This window comes from Jatropha curcas, chromosome 4, assembly GCF_041381405.1.
Source record: "Jatropha curcas cultivar XTBG-Jc1 chromosome 4, XTBG_Jcur_1.0, whole genome shotgun sequence".
Classification (NCBI taxonomy): Eukaryota; Viridiplantae; Streptophyta; class Magnoliopsida; order Malpighiales; family Euphorbiaceae; genus Jatropha; species Jatropha curcas.
This window is the reverse complement of record NC_143154.1, coordinates 2,519,379-2,541,364: the sequence shown is the minus strand read 5'-3', so window position 1 is coordinate 2,541,364 and position 21,986 is coordinate 2,519,379. Positions and strand designations below refer to the sequence as shown.

The following is a 21,986-nucleotide window of genomic DNA, read 5'->3' as shown; positions in this document are numbered from 1 at the left end:
AAAGGATTTTGTAAAAAATTTGTTGCACTTTTACCTTTTTACCTTTTTTTTTTTTTTTTTTTTTAAGTAGTTTAATCGACGAGTTTGTTTATATATTGTTTAGCCGTGATTCCTCCAAATTGCAACACCTGTCGTCCCAACTAAGCATCAAACTTTTGGTAATCTTGTCGTTTTAGCAATTTTACTTAACTGAGAGTAAAATTGGCTGATTCCTATTCCCACAAGTGCATCAACTGAACTAAACCTAATTGATTTAACCATTTATTGCCTGTTTGGCATTGAAATGAGATCTGTTTAGTTATTTGGAACTTTCATTTCATATTAGGACATGTGAAATACACTTCAAAAATACCCACTGTAATTCCTTTACCAACCTTATACAATCTCAATCACATCTTTATGCCAACAAACAAAAAACAAATGCACCTTTTTTAAGACAAGCAATGAGAGACAGCTACCATTCACTCCCCTAATTTTGCTTGTACAAGCAATGAGACACACCTTTTTTACGTCGAGAACTCTTCCCGAGTCATTCGATATTAATCCCTTCTCAAAACGATCCTGCGTGGTACAGGAGGTAGGATAATCCATGTGTTCCTGCCTAAACCAAATGCCACAATGATCGACATATAGCCACATATGCAAAACAAGCAAGAAGACAATTGCTCCTAAAACTGAGAACCACTAGAATTTCCAGCCTTTGCTGGGACGCCACAGAGTTATTTCTCATGTTCTAAGGCTCATATAGATATAGCTACCTGTAAAAGGTTATAGGATCAGTATTACCTGTCTTTGCTGTACATCTATTTTGTTTTCTTTCATATTCCTATGGACAAGCATTCCTGCAATGCAACAATAACCAAAATACTGAAATGGGTTAGGTAGATCACAAGCATCACAAATAAAACACTGATTTAAGCAGTATTGCTCATTGATCTGCATTCCATTACCTAAAATTTAAATGTGAAACTAGAAAGATACAATAAAGGAAGATATTATAGTGGACGACATGGGCAAAGAGTGGCTATCCATCGTTTCTGATTGAAAATAAGTAGGCGTTTATGAAACACAAATGACAGGATGGCCCATAATTGTCACTTAGAGGCTGAAAAACTTCAATAGCTAATCAACAGAGGCCGATTCCTTCTGATGAATTGTGACCCATTCAAATGATTATCATGTGAAGGCCATGTTACCTTTTTCTGGAGAAAACTTAAACAAATCAACAAGGCAACGGACAATTATCCTCATTGCCCACAACACCTTCAGTGGTTCAATACAGCATTCTGAAATTTGAGCTGCTTCCCTTTAAACTGTCTTGATATGTCAGCCTTATCCCTTTCATGAATTGGCATTTTACACCGTTTCATCAGAACGTCAATCACCATATATATAACTTTAAAGCTAGTGAAGTTTATCCACTTTCACTGCACAGGATGCAAATTAAAAAAAAAAAAAATGGCTATCACGAATATTTTGAAAGCAGAGAAACAGCAAGTAAGCCTGCAGTTCATCATTATAAGAGAAAAATGTAGTTTTTCAACAGTCACATAGGAAAGTCCAGTTCTGCTGGAAGTATTGGCCCCACCTGCCCAAGAATGACATCTACAGTATGCTGACAAAATAATTAAAAACCTGTTGAAGCGATGATGACACTTACAATGCGAATCATAACTATTTGCACTAAGGAAAATATCATTCATTTAGTTATTGGGAAAAAAAAAAAAAGAAAAAAAGAAAACAAAAGATTATCTTGATGACTCCCCCTTCAGTACTGTGAACTTAACATCTCCCAGGACTACTAAAAAGAATCGAAGATTTTCTGAACAAGAAATCAGCAGCAAGAACATAGCATCATAAACATTCCACTCAATTGAGACAGACGAACATGTTAAGCAACTTTGGAAAATTTTCTTTGCTCCATTGCTATTACAAGAGAAAAGAACAGAACAGCAATTGTTCATCAATTCTCACCCAAGAAATTTCTATACGACCATCTATTGTTCATAAAATTCTCCCAGAGTATTTTGCTCTTTACATAAGTAGAAGTCATACCCTACAGCGAAAACTACAGAGACCGTCAAATAGATCCTGGCTATTCCAAACTTTGTACATCTCATTACCACAGGCAAGTGTCTTCCATAATTTAATTTTGATGATGAATCTCCAACCTTAATCTAGCATGACCATATACATTCATAAATCGTAAGCCGAGGCTGTTATAGATGATTGAGGTAGCCCATCTATCACATTCAATTGTCTTCTCAGCTTAATAATATGAGCTTGCACCTATCACATTTTGTATACCATCAGAAACACATCTTGGCTAAAGAAAACTAAGCTGTCCACAAAATGATACATGCAAGCAGACAAGATGGAATTCAAAACCAAACAAATGCCACTCAAGTGGAGTTATCATTTATTAATAATATATGCAATAAACTGCCTATTTCATGCACCTGTCACAAAGATAAGATATCATCAAACCATGAGAATATTTCTTCTAGTACAGAGTTAGATTAGGAAGCAACCAATCAAATTAGGCATATCTCTTTTCTACAAACACAAATCAACATGGAATCAACTGAGTACAAACTTTTTAGGGTTTAAAGCCTAAGCAAGATAACGAATAAACAGAAAGCAGCGAAGAAGAGAAGATCACCATTAGCATCATTTCAAAGATGATGCATTGATGTATATTTTTTTGATAAATATCATCACAATTCTCAAAAGAGAATAATCACCAGACAATTATAAATTGTTTTACCAGTTTAAATAAAATAAAGACATGCTAACCTGCTGACGAGCTGCTGCAAGTTTCAAAAGCTCATCTGCCTCTGAAAAATTCAAGAACCAGTGGCTCAGTGGATGATCTTTGGTGTCTCCTCTCTCCCTTTCTTTCAGATTTTCAATTGGAACTACAAATGCCCAAACAAATATTTACCATGTAAAACTGTAGCAAGGGAAAATTTTGTGAAAACTGTGCAGCCTATGTTACTTAGATACTTCTCCATGAAGAATTCAAATCTAACACTTCAACATGGATAAGCATATTGGTGCAGGACAATTAGAAATAAGAACACATCCTTAAGTATTGAAAAGTTCAATGCTTGGACATGTTTTCATTCTCACCGGAACATAGGTCCATGCAATAAAGAAAGCAGAAAGAAACTTTACCAGGAGTAGGCAAGTTAAATCCAGCAGGCAGCCGAGGCACAATTACAGCTGGATGATTCTGCACACGGGTGAAAAAGCTTTCAGAAGGATCAGGAAAGACAATCTCATTGTAAGATTCCACTACAACGGGCTTCTTGGTTGACTGTGGACCTGTTTCATCTTCAGGGTACAATTTCAAATGGTGATACCTGCAGAAATTGAACTGATAGTGGTAATCAGCCAGTCCTGTCAATTAAATGAAGGCAGTAACATATGATAACGACTCACAAGTCCAACTGCTTATCACAGACATCACTATGGAAGACAATGGTGATGACAATTTCAAATTCACCCCACCCACATTCTGATAATTCAAAAGGAGGCGATTCTACCACTCTTGTAGGGTTATTAAAACTGGGATGCAATTGGAACACAACTCTCTTTATGACTGCCCCGAGATCTTCATTTGTCACCCCACGTACATAGACTGTCCACTTATGTGACTGGGACCTAATCAACAGAGAAAGAACAAGTAAAACCCATGTAAAATAGGACAAATAACAAGGCAAAAAGTTCAAACGTTTGTGCTAGTTTTATCTCAATTTTAATTATTTACTTTGATTGTGTAAAATTTGCCTAAACTTATGATATCAGTAACAATATTACCAATTTAGAGAACTGAAACCAGAATATACATATAGATCATACATATACATGGTTTCTATTTCTTTCCAGTGCAGATGATAAAAAGTAGGGGTGTGCATGGGTCGGGTCGGGAATTACATAATTCTTAGCCTCATCCCAAAATACCAGAACATAAGAAATACAGTCTTAGTCGCGTCCTATCCATCCCATTTTGTAGGGCGGGACAGGACATGAATTTGGGTCGACAGAATGGGACAAAATGGATTGGGTCATAAATCAATCAAGTTTTCCCGTAGTCGACTAAATTATTTTTCACCAAAAAAAATCATCAAATTATTATATTTAACAATTACAATCAAACAAAATTCATCAACACAAATTTGAGTTAAAAAAAATCAAATAATTAATTCAATCATTGATGATTTACTACTAAAGTCATAATAGAAGATTTGTTAGTTGTTACTTTCTAGTTAATAAAAGCGTTAAATATAATAAAATAAAATAATTCAAAAACGATATACAATTTTACTTTACATGTACTTCATGAATTTTAACTCATTATTGTTTGTTACTAATGTCTTTAAGCTGATATAAATTTTGATACTTAATTGATTTAATCAGAAGATCATGTGAAAAATAAATAATAATAGCATTAAGCATAACTTATAAACCAGTATTTCGATTAATTACAGTCAATGTCTTCTCTTGTATTGATTAATTTTTTTTGTTTAATAGTAAAAATTTATTCAAAAAGATTTACTTAACACATATAGCAGAATAATAGAGGAAAAATCTATGTTGAAAAATATGTTTAATTAATTGATTCATTTTATATTTAGAAAAATGCTTTTTTCATATTATTATTAACTTTAACAAGTAATTAGAGTCATAAGAAAAACTAAAAATATAAAGGTTGACATGATTTTAATGGACATGATTTGAGATTCATATAAAAAAAAGAGGCACCTAGAATTTTAAAGAAAAACTGAGACAAGAATACACAAATTTTGGGATGGGATGGGATGAAACTTAGGTCAGTTTTAATATTGGGTTTTTCGGGACGGTTTTCGGGAGTGGGCTAGGATTCCTGCACGGGAAGTTCGGGACGGATTTCGGGAATGGGTTAGGATTCCTGCAGTTCCGTGCACACCCCTAATAAAAAGTATGAGTTTTCTTAAACTTTTTCTCTGTCACAAAAACTAATAATTGTTTTTATTTATCAGTTAAAACAATACAGTTTTTGAAAGAAATTAATACTTTATATTTAATAGCATCACAAAACGCAAGGAAAAAATATTTTTTTTTTGTGAATGTGATAGATATGTAGACTTTGTATGTAAATTGCATATCAGCAATCTCCCCCGCTTAATTAGCTAAATTTGTCTTTGAACTTTAGGGTTTTATCCATGTGGCACCCTAAAGTTTTCAAGAGACCCAACATGCTCCTGAAATTGCAATTTTTGTTATAGAACAGCACCTTTAGGGGCATATGATAGGTCTCTAAAAATTGTTACTAAGAAATGCACCCATCAACCCCAAGGTGCAAGGTTACTAAAAGTTACAAATTCAGCGGCATATAGTGGATCTCTCGAAACTTAAGGATGCCACTGGGCAATTTTTTGCATTAGACCACTAAAATATATTAGCATAGCAAGACTGCTAAAATTGACAAAATTAAACAGCTTACTAAATTGAAAAGGCATGCAAATATATGGAGTTTTCAGTCATTTAGCCAGAAAAATATATTATAGGAATTCAAAAAAGAGGGGAAAGCAGGTGGAGTTGGAAGGTAAACTACAATGCAAAGAGAAGAAAGCACTTACTCACTGGCCTTTCGACCAAGGTAAAATGCAATTGTTCCATGTACCACAGGAACACTTATTTCAACATCTTTAATTCTCCTGTTTGCAACCTAAGCAAGGGGAATGCAAGAAACATGCTATCAGGAAGAGCACACCATAAATCCTATTAATCCCAAAAGTAAAAAGTCAAAATTAAAAAAGAATCAGAACTGTCCACGTATATACTCATACTAGATTTAGTCAGAAATAGAACAGAACGACGACATATCTTTTTCAATATTTACAATTTTTTCAGCTAATTAATCACAGAAGTGAAAATACACAGCTAAAGGAAGAGAACTTCAAGCCAATTACAATTAAAAATTGAAAAAAAATGGTTGCAATCAATAGTTAAGCATGAAGTGAGCACATGGATTTGGGTTTTGGATCAGATATGAAAAGAAAAATGTTACCTTTTTGTCGCCATCTTCAATTCTGATGCGCTGTGGCGTTGCGGGTGACCCATCATCTTCCGGTTGGGTCTCGCTTGCTGTTGGTCTAGCCGATAATGAGGCTGCAGTGTGCATTTCAGCCTTCCGTCAATCTTAACTCGAAATGAAGCAAATTAGAGCTCGGAAATTGCAGCATTCACAGACACGGGTTTCCACGGTCGAATAAGGGGTTAGGTTTTTTTTTAAATATTTATTTTTTAGCAAGTAAAAAGTAAAAGAAAAGGTACTTTACAGTGCGTGCAAAGGAAGGTATACCCTAATTTGTTTCATTTAATTGATTTAATAAATGATATTTCTATGCAGTGCCAAATAATTATTTTTCAAAAACAAAACTGTGTATTATCTTTTTCTCTCCTATAGTGTTCTTTTAGATTTGTTCTTCGAGCCACTGCGTATGATAAGCTTCAAAGAGAATAATTCGAAGAAGAAGGGATAAAAAAGAGAAGAACTCATAAGAAGAAACTATTAGAGAATTCCTATTAAACTTATGCAAAATACCATAATGAATACGATATTACAATAGAGTGTGAAACCAAAGAAGATCGTCACAGGATGATACCAAAGCTTGTGGTAGTTAGCGATAAGCGTCTCATGGCTAGAAGATCAGGTAAAGAGCCTCAGTTCAGGTCAAGAAAGGCTCCTTAAATAGATGAAGGAATTAATGGTGTCAATGAACTCTCGGCTGAATGTGTTGAAAGCAGGATCCATGAAAAGGAATCGGAGACCACACTGACAAGGTCGTGTTGAGAATGTATATGAAGCTTGTTAAGCTAGATTTTTCATGCCATAATGGTTTAGAAGACCCAAGTCTGTGGATTTGTCAAAGCAAAGCAATTCTTTAATTTCAAGGAATCACTCACGAGATCAAGTTAACCTAGCAACTATGATCGCAACGAATCAAGTATCCGCTTAAAATATACTATTTGAACTCGACTATAAATTAAATGCCTTTAATATCGAAACTCATCTCAAAATCAATTATAATTAATCGTTTAACATTAAAAATATTTTTTATTTCATTTTTTTAAAAATAAAAAAGTGAATAAAAATTATAAAATTATAATTTTGATTTAATAAAAATATAATATAATTATTAAATACAATTATAGTATTAATTATAATTATATATATATTTTTTAAATATATATTTGAAAGGCGAAGGTTCTCCCTGAACTTATAATTAACTTTTATTACTTGAAATCCATTCCATATCTAATTATAATTATCCATTTAATATCTGAAGTCATTTATATATCCATTCAATATTAAAATATTATATTATTTTTATTTTTTAAAAATAAAAAATTGTAAAATTCTACTTTGACTTAATAAAATATACAATATCTATACTAAATATAATTATATTACTAATTATAATTAGAAAAGTAGGTTTGGTTTTTTAAATAATTATGTTTAAGACATCCAAAGGGTCGGGTAAAAATTGCCATCGGTAGAGGGGCCAGTTTTAGGCAGCCAAAACAACTGCCGTTTAGTAGTAAAATTAAACTCTTCTCTTTACACAAGACCGCCTACGTCGCCACCAGAGGTGCGATATACCAGAGTTATCAGGGGCTCCCATTCCCCTTCTTCCACCGCACAACCACCACTACCACCAACCTTTGGCCCCTTTCTGCCTCTTTATCGTCCTCAATGGCTGTGAGTACTTGTTTGAATGCTTTTTTTCCTTTCTTATTTTTCTTTATTTTCTTGTATATGTCCAGAGTTATGTTCTTCGATTAGGTTTTTGGTTCATAGACATTTCTGATTCCCTGATTTTTTTCTCGTGTTAATATTGCAGACAATACCAGTTAATCCTAAGCCTTTCTTGAACAACTTGACTGGGAAAACTGTTATTGTAAAACTCAAGTGGGGTATGGAATACAAAGGTACGGTTACTTGTTGTTCTTTCTTTATTTAGTTTTATTTTTTTAATCTCAGTATTCTTTATTTTGTTCTTGTCCTTAGATTTTGGTTGTCTTTCAGGTTTTCTTGCTTCAGTGGATTCTTACATGAACCTACAGGTTCTGCCTCAACTGCAAATTTCTAGTTTACTTATTTTTCTTTAGATTATTTCATGTGCTTTTCAAATTTAAAGGCTTTGATGGGCTAATCTTTTTTTTTTTTTTTTTTTTACTTTTTGCTTCTTTGAGATTGTATTTTACAATGGCAAAGCCAAAAGGCAAGCAAATTAAATGGAATCTTAGTTTATATGTTATGTTAATTGTAAAAACCTAAGAAAAAGGAGTAATTTACTCTGAGGAGGATTGTTTTCTCTGTCTTTTGGAAGATCGTTTTATTGAAAAAGGAAAAGGTTTGCTCTGCATTTGAGGTTAATCTGATCATAGGGGACTTGGACATGTGATTTTAACCTAGTTTCTCGTAATATTTGAGTAACTGAAACTTGAAAGGATAACTTATCTGCTATAGAGATTTTTATTTGTTTCATAACCTCATCAAGTTCTTTGAAGATGTTGTAGTTCAAAGATGGTCGAGAAACCAATTAGTTAGGTATTGTATAAATACTGATAGATTCTGTTCTTGCCTTGACATTTTTTTTCTAGATAATGTTGAAAAGAATATTAGGTGAAGTTTTGATTTGTAACTAGACATGCCTCAGTCGAATTTGTTGGTGCAAATGGAAATATTAACTGACCATGCTCTGAATTGGAAAGCGCTAGCTGGTCAAGAAGATAGCTCGTAAGATGTAATGTTGTAAGCTGAGCAAGATAAAAACCTTCTAAATATCATTATATAACATATAAAATTCCAAATGAACCTATTTTGCTTTTGGATTCTTGTATGAAATCTAGGATTTTAAAGTGTAGAGCACATATGAAGTGACACATATTTTGAAGTAGTTTGAAATACATCATATTTTAGCCTTTGAATTTGATTTGCATTTCATTTCAAATTTAAATCCATAAACAATTAACAAACCAAGCAATGAATTTTAATCCAATTCAAATTCAAACATTCAAAAATATTAACCCAGATGCAAAACAAAGTCACTTAAATTCTCTTCCATACTACTAAAATTGCATATAAGATGCAACTTATTAATATTATTGACCTTGGAAGAAGTGCATAATAATTGAATCGTTGATTGATTTTTGAATGATGCCAACTTAAATTATGGTGAATAAAAAAAGATTCCTGACAATGCAGTGTAGCTATACAATGGGTCTAGGTTTTGTTCATATCCAGTTTTCCAATGCTTTTCACATGTGAGGTTTAAGTGTGGAGATGCTGAGAACCTAAGAAATGAAAACACTTTTGTTAGTTAGATGAAGTTTTTTCTAATGTCTAATCCCATCAACTTGATTGTCTTGCATGTTGATTCTTATTTCTCATATTTAGTGAGATTGCTTCCTTGACTTTTCTTATGGACTTCTGAAGGTAGGTGCTCAATTGTGCTTGTAGTGTGAAGGAATGACTCGATGTAGGGGGAATTTTTTGTAGAATGTTTTAGAATTGAAACCATCTTCGATGAACTTTTCGCTACAGGGCCCTCAGAGACAACATTTCATATGTCTCAGGGTCCATATACGACCGTCCTCTTGAGTTTGTTGATTGATTTCCATGTTGACCTGTCATGTCCTGTGATAATGAGTGATTCAGTTCTTTATTTTAGCTTATTTATTACATTGAAAAATGCAAACATTTAATTGACATTAAGCTAGGGGATGCAAGTTCAATGACGGTTAATGCTGTTTTGGAGCTACCTAAGTTGCAGTATCCTTTGGAAGCCAATGCAGTTAATTTTTTCTTTTTGTTGGTGTTGGTCTATGAAATTAGCACATACAGACAAATAAATTGCCTGTTAATTATCCTGTGATCATTGATCAATGCCTATGATTGAACCCAACCGATATATCACTGCTTAATAACCACCTGATCAGCTTCAGAATAAAGCATACCGTGCTCAAAGAGAAAAAACGGGTAACTTATCGTGCACAAATGGACCAATCTGGTATACTTTTCAGGACAACATTTTCTCTGTTCAGGCAGGGGCATCCATCCACTATCAAAATTGCATGCCTTTTGAACAGTTCAATTATCAGTTTGAATGCATCTTGTTTTTTTCCATAAACTAGTGGAAATATGCCATGGAAAAAATAGAATAGAAAAATTACATTGTGCATTGGAATATTATTTCTGCAACTTGAAGGAGGGATGTCACCTAGTAGAGTATATGGATGAATTAAAGAGATGGAGCTGAGGTAGGATTGACAAAAAGTGGAAAAGAAAGAAAAAAGAGAGGTTTTGTGGAATGGAAAATGTTAAGATTATGAGAAGGGAAATCTAAATCTTTGGTACATGGAAAATGAGATTTCAAATAAATGGTTGAGAGCATATAGATGTGCAGGGAAAAGGGTGAGGATTAGGAATTTTTCAATTGTTCAGGAAACAAAACCAAAAGCTGATTGCAGCTAGACAATTTTTCATGAACTCCTGGAGTTTGTGTTATTTCAGCTACTTTTCCTCTTTGATGCTCTTTGTTTCTAACCTTTTTCAATTAATGAAATCTAATTGCAGCTAGGCAACACTGAAGAATATATTGATGGACAATTCACTGGAAATCTTGGAGAAATTTTGATCAGGTAACCTAAACTAGATGAACTATAATTAATCTGCATCTAGTCTTACTAGAGTCAGGAGATATGTCATCTTGGTGTGAGAAGTTCCTGTACTTCTAACTTTTCTTTTTTCCCTTGAATTATCCTCCTGCATGATCGAACATTTATGATAGAACCTAAACTAGATGAACTATTATTAATTTGCATCTAGTCTTATTAGAGGGAGATGTGTCATGCTGGTGTTTAAAATTTTGTACTTGGAACTTTTTTGTTATTTATTTTCTGAATTATCCTCCTGCATGATTGAACATTTTCAGTAGATTGACCTCTTACATATGATTCCATGAGGAAAATATATGCTTATTTACATCACATAAGATTATGACATCTTTTTAAGCTTGTATTCATGTGTTTTGAGATGTCATTTAATCAGAGCAGCTGTCTTATGTTATAAAATTTAGAATTCGAAATATAAACACTTTCATATTTGAATTAAACTAGAGATCTTTTCTAATATTAGTAGCAGAATCAGCAGTGGCGGTGACACTAGTGGTAGCAATAATAGAAGAGTCTAATCTATTAATGCTCAAAGTTTTAAATTGTTTTTATTATGTTCAGTGCATTAGAAGCCCGTTTAAAATTTTACACATCTGGTTTTCTCGTTATAGCATGTTCATTATTTAGTTTTTTACGTAATGGTGCTCTTGGATATACTTTTACTATGTGGAACACTTGATCATAAAGAATTTGTTAGGCCCCCAGCCAGGTAGAGGAAGCAAATTTCACTACAACCTTATAGTGATTGTGTTATTAATATTATTTACTGTCAGACAATATCGGCCATTTGTTGTTACAATGCACGTAAAAGTTCGTCTTCTGCCAGAGTTAAAAGGGGCTCTTTTGTGTATTTCCCCTGCAGATGCAACAATGTCTTATATCTCCGTGGCGTCCCAGAGGATGAAGACATAGAAGATGCAGATCGCGACTGATAAATGCGACTCTGAGCCTTGAATCACTTGCTAGCTGTTGTACTTTTTACTTTTGAAGATAGTGTCCGTTTGAATAACAGATAGATATTACTTGAAATTATCTTGGATTATTCACTCTTGTTTGCCATATGACTAGTTCACTTTAGCATCTCATTTCATGACTAATCTTATATGAGAAACATAAATGGGGTTAGGGTGTGCAAAGACAGCGTCGTCAAAAGCGGAACAAATTGGCGAAATTCCATTAAATCGCAAATTTTTAACACATAAATTCAACTGAACGTATTACCCAAGTGAATTGATTTGATTTGATTTGGTTCAATTTTGGATTGACTTATTTTCAGGCTAAATTTGATTTGATTTTCAATTTTAATAAAAATAGAACTGAATAAGAAAAAATTAGAGTTTTTTTTAATAAAATTAAAATAAAATTGAATCGAACCGGTTTAGCTGGATTTTGTTGATTTCTGCTTAGCCCTCAATGCAAATTTATTTTTTCTAGCCTCTTTAGATGGTTTAATAGGATTTTGTTTGTCTCGGCTTTGATAAAAGGATTCAGTTATTAACTCCGCCTATGCGAGTGTAGAGACGCGTAGCCGGTCCCAAGCTCGGAAAAAGGAGGTTCTCATATAGGAACTATAGCACTCATATAGGTTCTCATTTCTGATGTTCGTTCATACATTCTCTATTGGCATCAAATTACCATCTACGTTCAGTCACTTAGAGATTAGTCACTGACTTATTACTATCTACGTTGAGTCACTGACTTAGAGAATGACTACCGCCCCCATTTCGCAACAGCTTGTTTATTATTTATATTGTTCAATGTCCTAATGTTTATAGGAGACTTTAGAGTTTAAGAAATGTTACTTCCTTTACCGTTCGATAAAATGCTAGTTAAACATCTGACCACCGATAAAACAGCTGGTTTTGCCGAATATGCCTAACATCATTTGCCATTATTTACCCCTTGCTCTCCTCTTGTTTCCACTTTCCAGAAATGTAGATGGTACTTTCTATGGATTTCTGTGTCTAGGTTTCCCTCTACTGCAACTCCTAAAACAATGATATATGAGCAGCAAGCGATGTAGTAGCCAGCAGATCTTAGACTCGCGGAAAATGAAGAATCCACAGGCAAGACACGTGAAATGTTTATCACTAGAGAACTTTATATGAGCAGCAGCTACCATGCATAACAAACAGTGATGTTTAGATTTAAAAGAATCAAACTTTTGTGATGAGGGTAGATCATTCAATGGACAATGGAACTGATATCAAACAATTACATCAAAGATAAATAACTCATTGACTACTTGATCAACAACACACTGCGCAACTGTTCAGATTAATGCTTCCTGGCTTGGGTTTTCCAACAGCACAAGAATGGTACTAATGAGCATGTTTCACTGAGCTCTTCACGATATTACAATTTGCAAAAAGGATATGAGATGCTCTACAATTCAGAATTACTAAGTTCCTGAATCTTCTCTGGTAGATTGGCAATTGCAGTTGAATGGAACAACATATCCACCGCAAGCCACCAGAAGGTAGAACAGTACAATCCACCAAATTATAAATTTGAAGCACTCAGAGCCATTACCTTGCACTGTTCATTCATTGCCAGAAGCTGAGCCTCTTTCTTATCAAGAAGAGCAGTCAATCTCACATTCTCTTCCATTAGTTTCTGAACTTCTGCCTCTTTCTGCATTTTCTCACCTTCCAACTGAGTTGTTTTTGCAACTAGCCTGCTCCACAAAAATAAATGATTATAAAGTAACCCAGCTAGTAGATCAGCCAATACAAGAGAAGGGAGTACTGAACTAGCTTTGAACAAAGAGGTAAAGGAGATGCACAAAACCAAATAGCACAATTGTTCTTCTAAACAATCAAGCCAATATAGATATTTCCAAAGCAGGTGCAAAGGCACATACATACAACTTAAAGATGAGAACCTACAGATTAGGAACCTTGGCGCTAGGAAGTAAAAACAAAAAATATGAAACATCACTACCAAACACACATGCTAGTGCCTATTTCAGATGTAGGAAGGGATCCATAGATTTCGGATTTCACCAAACGAAAAGCCAATATTTGTTATATGAACAGCCTAAGGAAGTCGATGAAATTGAGCATAGTCTGAAATTGGCATCATCATGATTCCACAGAGACCAAAATGATGGCCATCCACTACATTTTGGTTAATCCAAGAACACAGTTACAATACCATTTTACTATTAAAATATAAGACCTAAGAGACCACACCACAAAACATTAGTATCACCTGGCTAAGCCACTATGAAAAAGCAAACTGTGTATTACATCCAATCCTAATAGAAGTTGTCATACTACTCCAAAGTTTGAAACTGTTCTCATCTTGCAATATTAGATTTTTCATCTCCATCAAGGCTATAAGTATTTCTCAAGAATTTTACAAAATACAAATTTTACCCCTTTTGGGTGGTGGTATCAAGGAAGGCTGGTGAAAACTTAAACATGATATGGTTTTAGTGGAAGTAACCCTTACAAAATAAAGGAAAAAAAAGAATAATTAGTTGTTTTGAGAAATAACTGACCGTTCAAAGAGCCTCTCGATAGTTTGAAATTGCTTCTCTGATGAAAGAAGAGTTTCTCTTACACTAATGAGACTGCTAACATAGGATTTCAGTGACTCAAAGTCCCTTTTAACACGGCATAGCTCTTGTTCATTCTCTGAAGCTCTTTGCCTCTGCCTAGATGTTTCTTCGACCAAATCCTCGACCCTCTGGCGCATCTCATTCAGAATACCATTTGTACCCAGAGCAAAGCGCTCCATTTCCTCTAATTTTGAGGACATGCTCTCAATTTGGATTGCCTTCTTCTTAATTTCTTCCTGACCTAACGTTACCTTCTCTTTCTCAACGGCAGTTTCAGATTCTGCCATTAGAACCCTTTTAACAAGAGCTTCCATAACGTCTGTTACCAACTGAACAGACCTGAGTAATTCACCAATATAAGCTTCATCTTGTTCATCGTAGCTACCGTGCTGCTCACCGAGTTTAATCCATGTTTCTTCATCAGGACTGTCAAATGAAGAAAGATCGACATTCCTAGACCAACTAGAAATTGGTGCACCATTCTTGTCAACAAGTCCCACTCCTTCTAATTGTTTAATGCCACATGATGTATGAGCTAAATCAGGAACAGCCATGATTCTTGCTTTTGATTTTAAGTAGGTCAATAAAGTTGCAGTGGTTTTTACTCTTCGCCAAAGAACCTCCAACTCCTTCTTTGCATCTTCCTCAGATCCTTCTATAGAAGCCTTTACCTCCATAAGCTTTGATTGTAATATATCCACTTGTGATTGGCGTCTTTCCATCTCCAACTTCCACATTTCATGAGTTTCACTTAGCTGAGACTTCAAATTTGAAAGGTCAACATCTTCTCCAGTCGCCATACTCTTCCCTAGGAGTCAAGAAACAGGTGTAAGAACTTCAACTATAAATTAAAGTAAACCAATTCCCAACTATGTTGTAAAAAACCAAACACAGCAGATATAAAACCTATCAACTTTAGAAAACCACAAATCATAATAAAGAACAGAAATTACAAACTGACAGCTGAATCAAGAATATGCTCAGCAAGTAGCAAACTTGGTGCAGAATAATGGATTCTGAAGCTGATACAATAGCATAAGCAGCATGAAGATGCCTTAACATACACTATGCACAGGGTCTGTAAGGGTTGTGAATCACAAAATTTTGCAAATAAACTACCAGATTTTTCCATTTTACATACTTGATTATTTGGACACAGTGACATTGACCTAATCTGAAAACAGATTGCAAATTGCCTTCATATGAGTCTCACAAAGCCAAAAGCCAAAAGCCAACAACATTCTCTAGTGATAATTTAGAGGTAAACAAAAATGTATATTCCACCAGCAAATCATAATTCTAGTAATATATGTATATCTATTAAAAAAACAGCATCATCAAAAACAAAAAAACAGCAACAAAGGATAGCTTGATCAGAGAATTGAAAGCTCAATTGGACGATCCAAGCTAACCGACAACGAAGAAAATCACAAATAACAAATGAGAAACATTGCTAAACCCTAAGTACAGGTTAAAATTCGCCGTACACAATTCCCAATCAAACCCACCACAATCCGAAAGAGGACAGCAATGGACAAAACAAAAACGGTACCATTATGATCATCAAACGACAAAAAAAAAAAGGTACAATTGAAAACAAAGCAAAGATTTTTGAAGGGTAAAATAACAAAAAATTCAAAATTAAAATCAAAAAAAGTGAAAAAGGAGAAGTGATCGAGAGAAAGAAACAAAAATAGTACCTTCAGTTTGTGATTGGATGAGATTAAGAATGGGAATTTCTGGCTTCTGAAGAAATAAAAGCGTAAACTTACAGAGAGAGAAGAAGAAGATACAAGGAAGGGAGCGAGTTAGCTGGGCAGGGGTTGTCCTTGTCTTGTCTTTCTTTACTTTTCTGTTCCTTACCCAATGAATAAAATGCAATAAAATATTGCTTTCTTTTATATATATGTCAAAACTCATATATATATATATATATATATTCTTTTTTTTATAACAGATTTTTTTTTTTCGTATCAGGAGTTTTTTTTTTTGTTTTTTTAGAGTAGTCTTTTCTTTGTGATGGTTTATTATTAAATAAAATTATGATATTTGATTTTATTTGATTAGAGATTTTAGATTTTAATTTGCAGTATGAGTCTTCGATTGATGAAGCCTGAGAGTGAGGCATGTTCCTCCATTGATGCTATTGACGCATAGTAGCGAAAACTCACATGTATTTATCATAAATTGCAAATTATTGACAAAATAATCAAGTTATAGAAGATCCAAAAGAATTACTATTTTGACATCTAAATCAATTAACGAATTAGTTGCTGTTATGATAATTTATATCTTTTATCAACATGAATTCAAAGCAAAAAGATATAAAATTACACTTTTTTTGTTTTAGTTTCATTGTTAAAAAATATGAATTTCTTTTTTTAAACTCTATTAGCTACTAATAGTAAAATTCTACGTCTGGTCTATATGTTTATTTGTCATTCTTGATATTGTTATTAATGAATTACATTTTCAAAAAAAAAAAATTTATAGTATATTCAATGGTTTGATTAGTTTTCTATGAGGAGTGAAAAGTATTTGAATTCGAGAGGAGAGCTATACTGTTGTGTAGCATATATTGTTATTTAGTTGTATCGAGTCTCTCAATGAATTAAAAATAGTTTTATTGTATAATTTAAAAAAAAAGTATTGTGTTTTTTTGAGTATTGAAAGAGAGATTCGAATCTGAATGTATTGACAGATTAAAATTTTATAAATTATTAATTTTAGTACAAAACTGTAGACGGTAATAAAATATGTAAAAATATTAATTTTATAAATTTTATTTTTCAATTGTAAAACTGCTGTGTTTGTCTGGTTATTGGGCCGGACTTTACTAATTATTGAGCCAGACTCTGTCAGGTGAGGTTTAAATGGATTGATGAAAGGGAGATTATCAACAGCCCTCGAAAGTCTCAAATTTCTTCATCCAATAATACTCTACTCAGGAAAAGACTTACCCACGCAAGGCAAGTATAACTTCACTTATACATCAAATAAATTTCAAATGATATTTTAATTCAAAAGATGATATTTTAGTACATTACGAAAGATTCAGATTCAAATTTTCCATTTCGTAATACTAAAAAAAAAAAAAACTATGACTCTGATATTTTGTAAGACAAAACAGTAGATTTAAAAAAAAAAAAAAAGAATATTCGCAAGAAGTTTCATTTAACCTTATCAAGTTATCCTTGTTGTGATGATATTTGTTCCATGTTTTAAACTTTCAGTTCCTGCTGCAACCATTGCAGATTTTTAGTTGCTAGATATCCAAAACAATGTCTCAGTTTTACCGCACTCGTAAATCAGATAAGCAAACAGAAATATTAGTTGCAGAGACTCCATGAAAAAAAAAAGCTTATCTCCTATAGAACTAAACAAAATAGAGTTCCAAGTGGTATAGGAACATAATTCATATTCTAGATGATGTATATGGTGGAGGAGGCCTTGCCAGTGAACGAAGCTCCTTAACCCAACTGCAACAATGTTGGTGGTGGTGTGCCCACTCAAGTGGGACTCACACAGTTTGAAAAGAAAAAAAACGTGCTGTTAGAAAAAGCAAAAGGTTGGTTGCTAATCATTCAAAGTTCAGCAACCAACTACGAAATTAATGGAGAGCCGTGTGTAACAAACACACGACTCTCTCATTCCCTCTCCTATAAATAGGAGAGGATGTTTCTCAGTTTAGATGTACTAACAAAACGCGAGAGAAGAATTAGAGAGTTCAGTTTTAAGAAGGGTTCGTAAAACTAAGGGTTTAGAAAATAGTGAAGATTATTAGGGTGTTTTTGGGAAACACTTGTGAGTGCTACTATTTTGTATTACTCTCTTTGTAAGCCTACTATTTTTAATAGTGGAAGAAAAATATTCGGAGTTGGTCCCGTGGACGTAGCCCTAAACAGTTGAGGGTGAACCACGTAAATTTCTGTGTGTCCCAATTTTAATTTTTCCGCTACTTAATTATTTTTGTAATTTTATTGCCGATATCCTAACAAGTGGTATCAGAGCCTGGTTCAGCCGGTCAGATAGCGGTACCGGATCCGTGGATATATTTTGAAATAAATATACCACGAAGACGAGAAAATTACGACGAGTCCGTTGGTGCAGTCCGCTAGGAAAGACGTTGCAAAATCTACTTAGTGATGAATAGTAAAATAGTAACTCGCAGTTGATGGTGAATAGTTACTATTGACGTTACTGTTGTTGAGCCCGTCACTGTTAAGCCAAGCAATATTCACGTATAGTACTATTCACGCATACAGGTACTATTCACGTATAGTACTATTTACGTGTACAGTTACTATTCTCGTATAGTGTTACTATTCATATATACGGTTACTATTCACTCAAAAGTCATGGAAGCTAGAACGAGCAAAATGATCAGTTTAAATAACGCAAATTACCATATATGGAGAAATAAAATGAGAGATCTTCTTATGGTAACCAAAATGCATCTACCCGTGTTTGGTGCAAGCAAACCGGAAGACAAGACTGATGAAGAATGGGCTTTCGAGCATAAACAAGTTTGTGGTTATATTCGACAATTTGTCGATGATAATGTGTACAACCACATCTGTAACGAGACTCACGCCAGAACATTATGGGACAAGCTTGAACATCTATATGTCTCAAAATCCGGCAACAACCAATTATTTATTTGACAAAGCTGATGAATTTCAAATACCAAGAAGGTACTTCTGTAGCACATCACTTGAGTGAAATGCAGGCGACTATTCACCAGCTGTCAAATATGGGCATAAAATTTGATGATAAAATTCTCGGCCTTATGGTGCTTGCCTCCTTACCAGAGTCTTGGGAGACTCTGAAGATATCAATAACAAACTCTACACCACATAGTGGAGTTAGCTGGGAATTTGTTAAAAAGGTTGTTTTGAATGAAGAAATGAGACGTAAAGCACAGAATTCTTCTTCATCTCAGTCAGACATTTTTTTAGCAGATGCTAAAAGAAATAACCAGCCCAGAGGGAGGAGCCAATCTAGAAGTTCAAATACAAGAGATAAGAGCAGGGGTAAATCAAACAAATTTGCCAATACTATGTGCCATCATTGTGGGAAGAAGGGGCACATTAAAAGGTATTGCCGGAAGTTCAAAAGTGATCAGGAGAAGATCAAAGGCAAAGCAAAGAAAGAAGAGAGCAGTGATGATGAAGCTAATGTCATTGCTGAGTTCCAACTGTTCATAGAAGACACTATCAATCTTGCAACCCAAGAGACTAGTTGGGTAATTGATAGTGGGGCTATACTTCATGCAACATCTTGGAGAGAAAATTTTTTATCTTACACACCAGACAATCTGGGTGTGGTCAACATAGCAGACGACAAACTGTTGAAAGTCGTTGGTAAGGGAGATATTTGCCTGGAGACAGAAAATGGTTCGAGATTAATTTTAAAAGATGTCATGCATGTACCAGACATGCATTCTAATTTAATCTCGGTCGGCAGACTTGATGCTGAAAATTTCTGTAGCACTTTCAGAAATGGTCAGTGGAAACTCACAAAAGGTTCCATGGTGGTAGCCAATGGAAAGAAAGATCCAAAGCTGTACGTGATGCAAGCGAAGCTCTCCCGAGATACTTTAAATATAGCGGAGGATGACAGTACAGTTGAATTGTGGCATAAATGACTAGGCCACATGAGTGAGAAAGGAATGACAACTCTGGTTAAAAACAACATGCTATCTGGATTGGATAAAGTCCATTTAGAGAAATGTTCTGATTGTATGCCAGGAAAGCAGAATAGAGTAGCCTTCAAGATTTCTCAGCCTTCCAGAATGAAGAATGTGTTAGATCTGGTACATTCAGATCTATGTGGACCATTGACGATGTCATATGGTGGAAATCGATACTTCATAAAATTTATCAATGACCATTCTAGGAAGACCTGGGTGTACACTTTGAAGTCTAAAGATCAAGTTTTAGATGTTTTTAAACAATTTCTAAACTTGGTTGAGAAACAGACAGGCAAAAAGCTGAAGTGCATCAGAACAGATAATGGTGGAGAATACACTGGGCCATTTGATGCTTTCTGCAAAGAGCATGGTATTCGACATCAAACAACACCTCCCAAGACGCCGCAACTGAATGGTTTGGCTGAGAGGATGAACAGAACTTTGATGGAGAGAGTCAGATGTTTACTCTCACATGCAAAGTTGTCTAAAAGATTTTGGGGTGAAGCTTTTCTTACAGCAGTTCATCTTATAAATCGTTCACCTTGTGTTCCTCTTCAGTATGATACTTGTAACGTCCTATTTTTCTATTGAATCGAGTCGTTGCTTAGAGTCGAGTCGGGCTGCTTTAAAACCCGGTTCGAGCCATTAGAGTCTAGAGTGGGCTAGAATGAAATAAGGAGAAGAAGTGGACTTACTTGAAGGAAATAAAAGATCAAAGTATAAGGATTAGGACTTGATTTCATTAAAGTATAAAGTTGAGGTATTGAGTTGTACCATGTTGACACTTGAGGTACCATTTGGTAATTTTCACATAAAAATCAATGACATTCTAGAGACTACCCGTGGATTCCATTTCATTTTCATTTCTTCATCCTTATCTTCATCTTCTTTCTCTACTTTCCTCTTACACTTTCTTTTCTCCATCACGTTTAATGGTGGGGAAGATGTTAATGGGAGTTAAGCATTAAGTCAACTTCTATTCTATTCAAGTAAGTAAACCTTCTTGAATTTCATACTTGACTCATTTGGTGATATTGTTAGATAATTTATAAGAACTCTATTGTATAGGAGAGGTGAGCCAAAGGTAGAAGGAAGCTAAAAGAAGAGCTTAAGCTTATTGGCGTAAAGGTGTGCTATCTCTTTTCGTTTAATTAATTTCCTTGCATGAGAATTTGTGTGGTGTGTTGATAATGAGAAAGTATGTTGTTTCATGTTGAGTAAGATGACTGAAAATGGTGAAAAAGCATGAGATGAAATGAATAAATGAAGTAGATATTGAGTTCATGCTGAAACAAGTTTTGCTGGAAAAGTTACTAGTAACTTCACCTTGATTTTTACCCCATTTAATGATGGAATTAGGAAGTGTCATAGAAGAGTTAATTGTTCCTCTATGTGTTAGCTTTACATGGGTTTTTGAATCACCCAAATCGGAGTTATATATTGAGAGATATGGTCAAAAGAGTACAGACTGTGCAGGCTGGAAAACGCGCGCGCGCGAATTGTATGAAGAGCTCGCGATCGCGACTTTCATTTGCGCGCTCGCGACCTTCACCTGAAACTCTCTGACTCTCATTTGGTGCTTTACGCGCTCGCGATTTTGCACTGCGCGCTCGCGACTTAGCCCTTGGCCTGTAAGCGCTCGCGACCTTCCCTGCGCGCTCGCGAATTTGGCCTGGGAACTCACTGTCTCTCATTCTGCACTCTACGCGCTCGCGAATTGTGCCCGATAACACACAGACTCTCATTTTTTGCATCTCGCGCTCGCGACTTTGAAAGACGCGCTCGCGACATGTGTTTTCATGCACTTTTGGACTTCTTTTTCAATGCAATTGTATTCCTTTACTCAACTTATATGCCTCCAATCAATTTAAAACAAAAAGACAACATTAGAACATGCATCAAAACAACATGCAAGCATGCAAATGATGTGAAAGGAGGTAAACACAACTTGTAATTGTATTCTATGCAATTGTGAAATGATGTGAAATGGTGTGTGAAGGT

The 21,986-nt window shown here is 34.6% G+C and overlaps 4 protein-coding genes across 9 annotated transcripts in view; 1 reads left to right on the top strand and 3 right to left on the bottom strand.

The window, feature by feature from the left end:
* LOC105628746 (protein SMALL AUXIN UP-REGULATED RNA 12) overlaps nucleotides 1–24 on the bottom strand; it is a 1,219-nt gene extending 1,195 nt beyond the window's left edge. Inside the window, exon 1 of the mRNA XM_020677172.3 lies at nucleotides 1–24. This exon is cut by the window's left edge and continues 1,195 nt beyond it. The gene's annotated coding sequence lies outside the window, so the exon portion shown is untranslated.
* Nucleotides 25–1,891: 1,867 nt separating this feature from the next.
* TAF14 (TBP-associated factor 14) lies at nucleotides 1,892–6,998 on the bottom strand. Of its 3 annotated transcripts, XM_012210239.4 has the most exons (7): nucleotides 6,654–6,998; nucleotides 6,056–6,156; nucleotides 5,625–5,713; nucleotides 3,445–3,666; nucleotides 3,178–3,365; nucleotides 2,797–2,918; nucleotides 1,892–2,289 (listed from the first exon to the last, which is right to left on the bottom strand). In XM_012210239.4, the coding sequence occupies exons 1-7, from the start codon at nucleotides 6,685–6,687 to the stop codon at nucleotides 2,197–2,199; spliced, it is 849 nt and encodes a 282-aa protein (XP_012065629.1). In that variant the 5' UTR covers nucleotides 6,688–6,998; the 3' UTR covers nucleotides 1,892–2,196. The 3 variants fall into 3 exon arrangements, with proteins under 3 accessions (XP_012065629.1, XP_089576303.1, XP_089576304.1); XM_089720177.1 differs by lacking the exon at nucleotides 6,654–6,998 and having other exon boundaries at nucleotides 6,056–6,602; XM_089720178.1 differs by lacking the exons at nucleotides 5,625–5,713; nucleotides 6,654–6,998 and having other exon boundaries at nucleotides 6,056–6,606.
* Nucleotides 6,999–7,538: 540 nt separating this feature from the next.
* Nucleotides 7,539–11,813, top strand: LOC105628767 (putative small nuclear ribonucleoprotein F). The gene is made up of 5 exons (XM_089720179.1): nucleotides 7,539–7,750; nucleotides 7,893–7,980; nucleotides 8,078–8,115; nucleotides 10,631–10,695; nucleotides 11,591–11,813. Exons 1-5 carry the CDS (start codon nucleotides 7,745–7,747, stop codon nucleotides 11,658–11,660), a joined length of 267 nt encoding a protein of 88 aa, XP_089576305.1. The 5' UTR covers nucleotides 7,539–7,744; the 3' UTR covers nucleotides 11,661–11,813.
* A 1,129-nt stretch (nucleotides 11,814–12,942) lies between these two features.
* Nucleotides 12,943–16,178, bottom strand: LOC149496665 (polyamine-modulated factor 1-binding protein). Of its 4 annotated transcripts, none has more exons than XM_089720660.1 (3): nucleotides 16,066–16,178; nucleotides 14,234–15,101; nucleotides 12,943–13,405 (listed from the first exon to the last, which is right to left on the bottom strand). In XM_089720660.1, the coding sequence occupies exons 2-3, from the start codon at nucleotides 15,091–15,093 to the stop codon at nucleotides 13,231–13,233; spliced, it is 1,035 nt and encodes a 344-aa protein (XP_089576786.1). In that variant the 5' UTR covers nucleotides 15,094–15,101; nucleotides 16,066–16,178; the 3' UTR covers nucleotides 12,943–13,230. The 4 variants fall into 4 exon arrangements, with proteins under 4 accessions (XP_089576786.1, XP_089576784.1, XP_089576785.1 ...); XM_089720658.1 differs by having other exon boundaries at nucleotides 15,994–16,164; XM_089720659.1 differs by having other exon boundaries at nucleotides 14,234–15,096; nucleotides 15,994–16,137.
* Nucleotides 16,179–21,986: the final 5,808 nt, after the last annotated feature.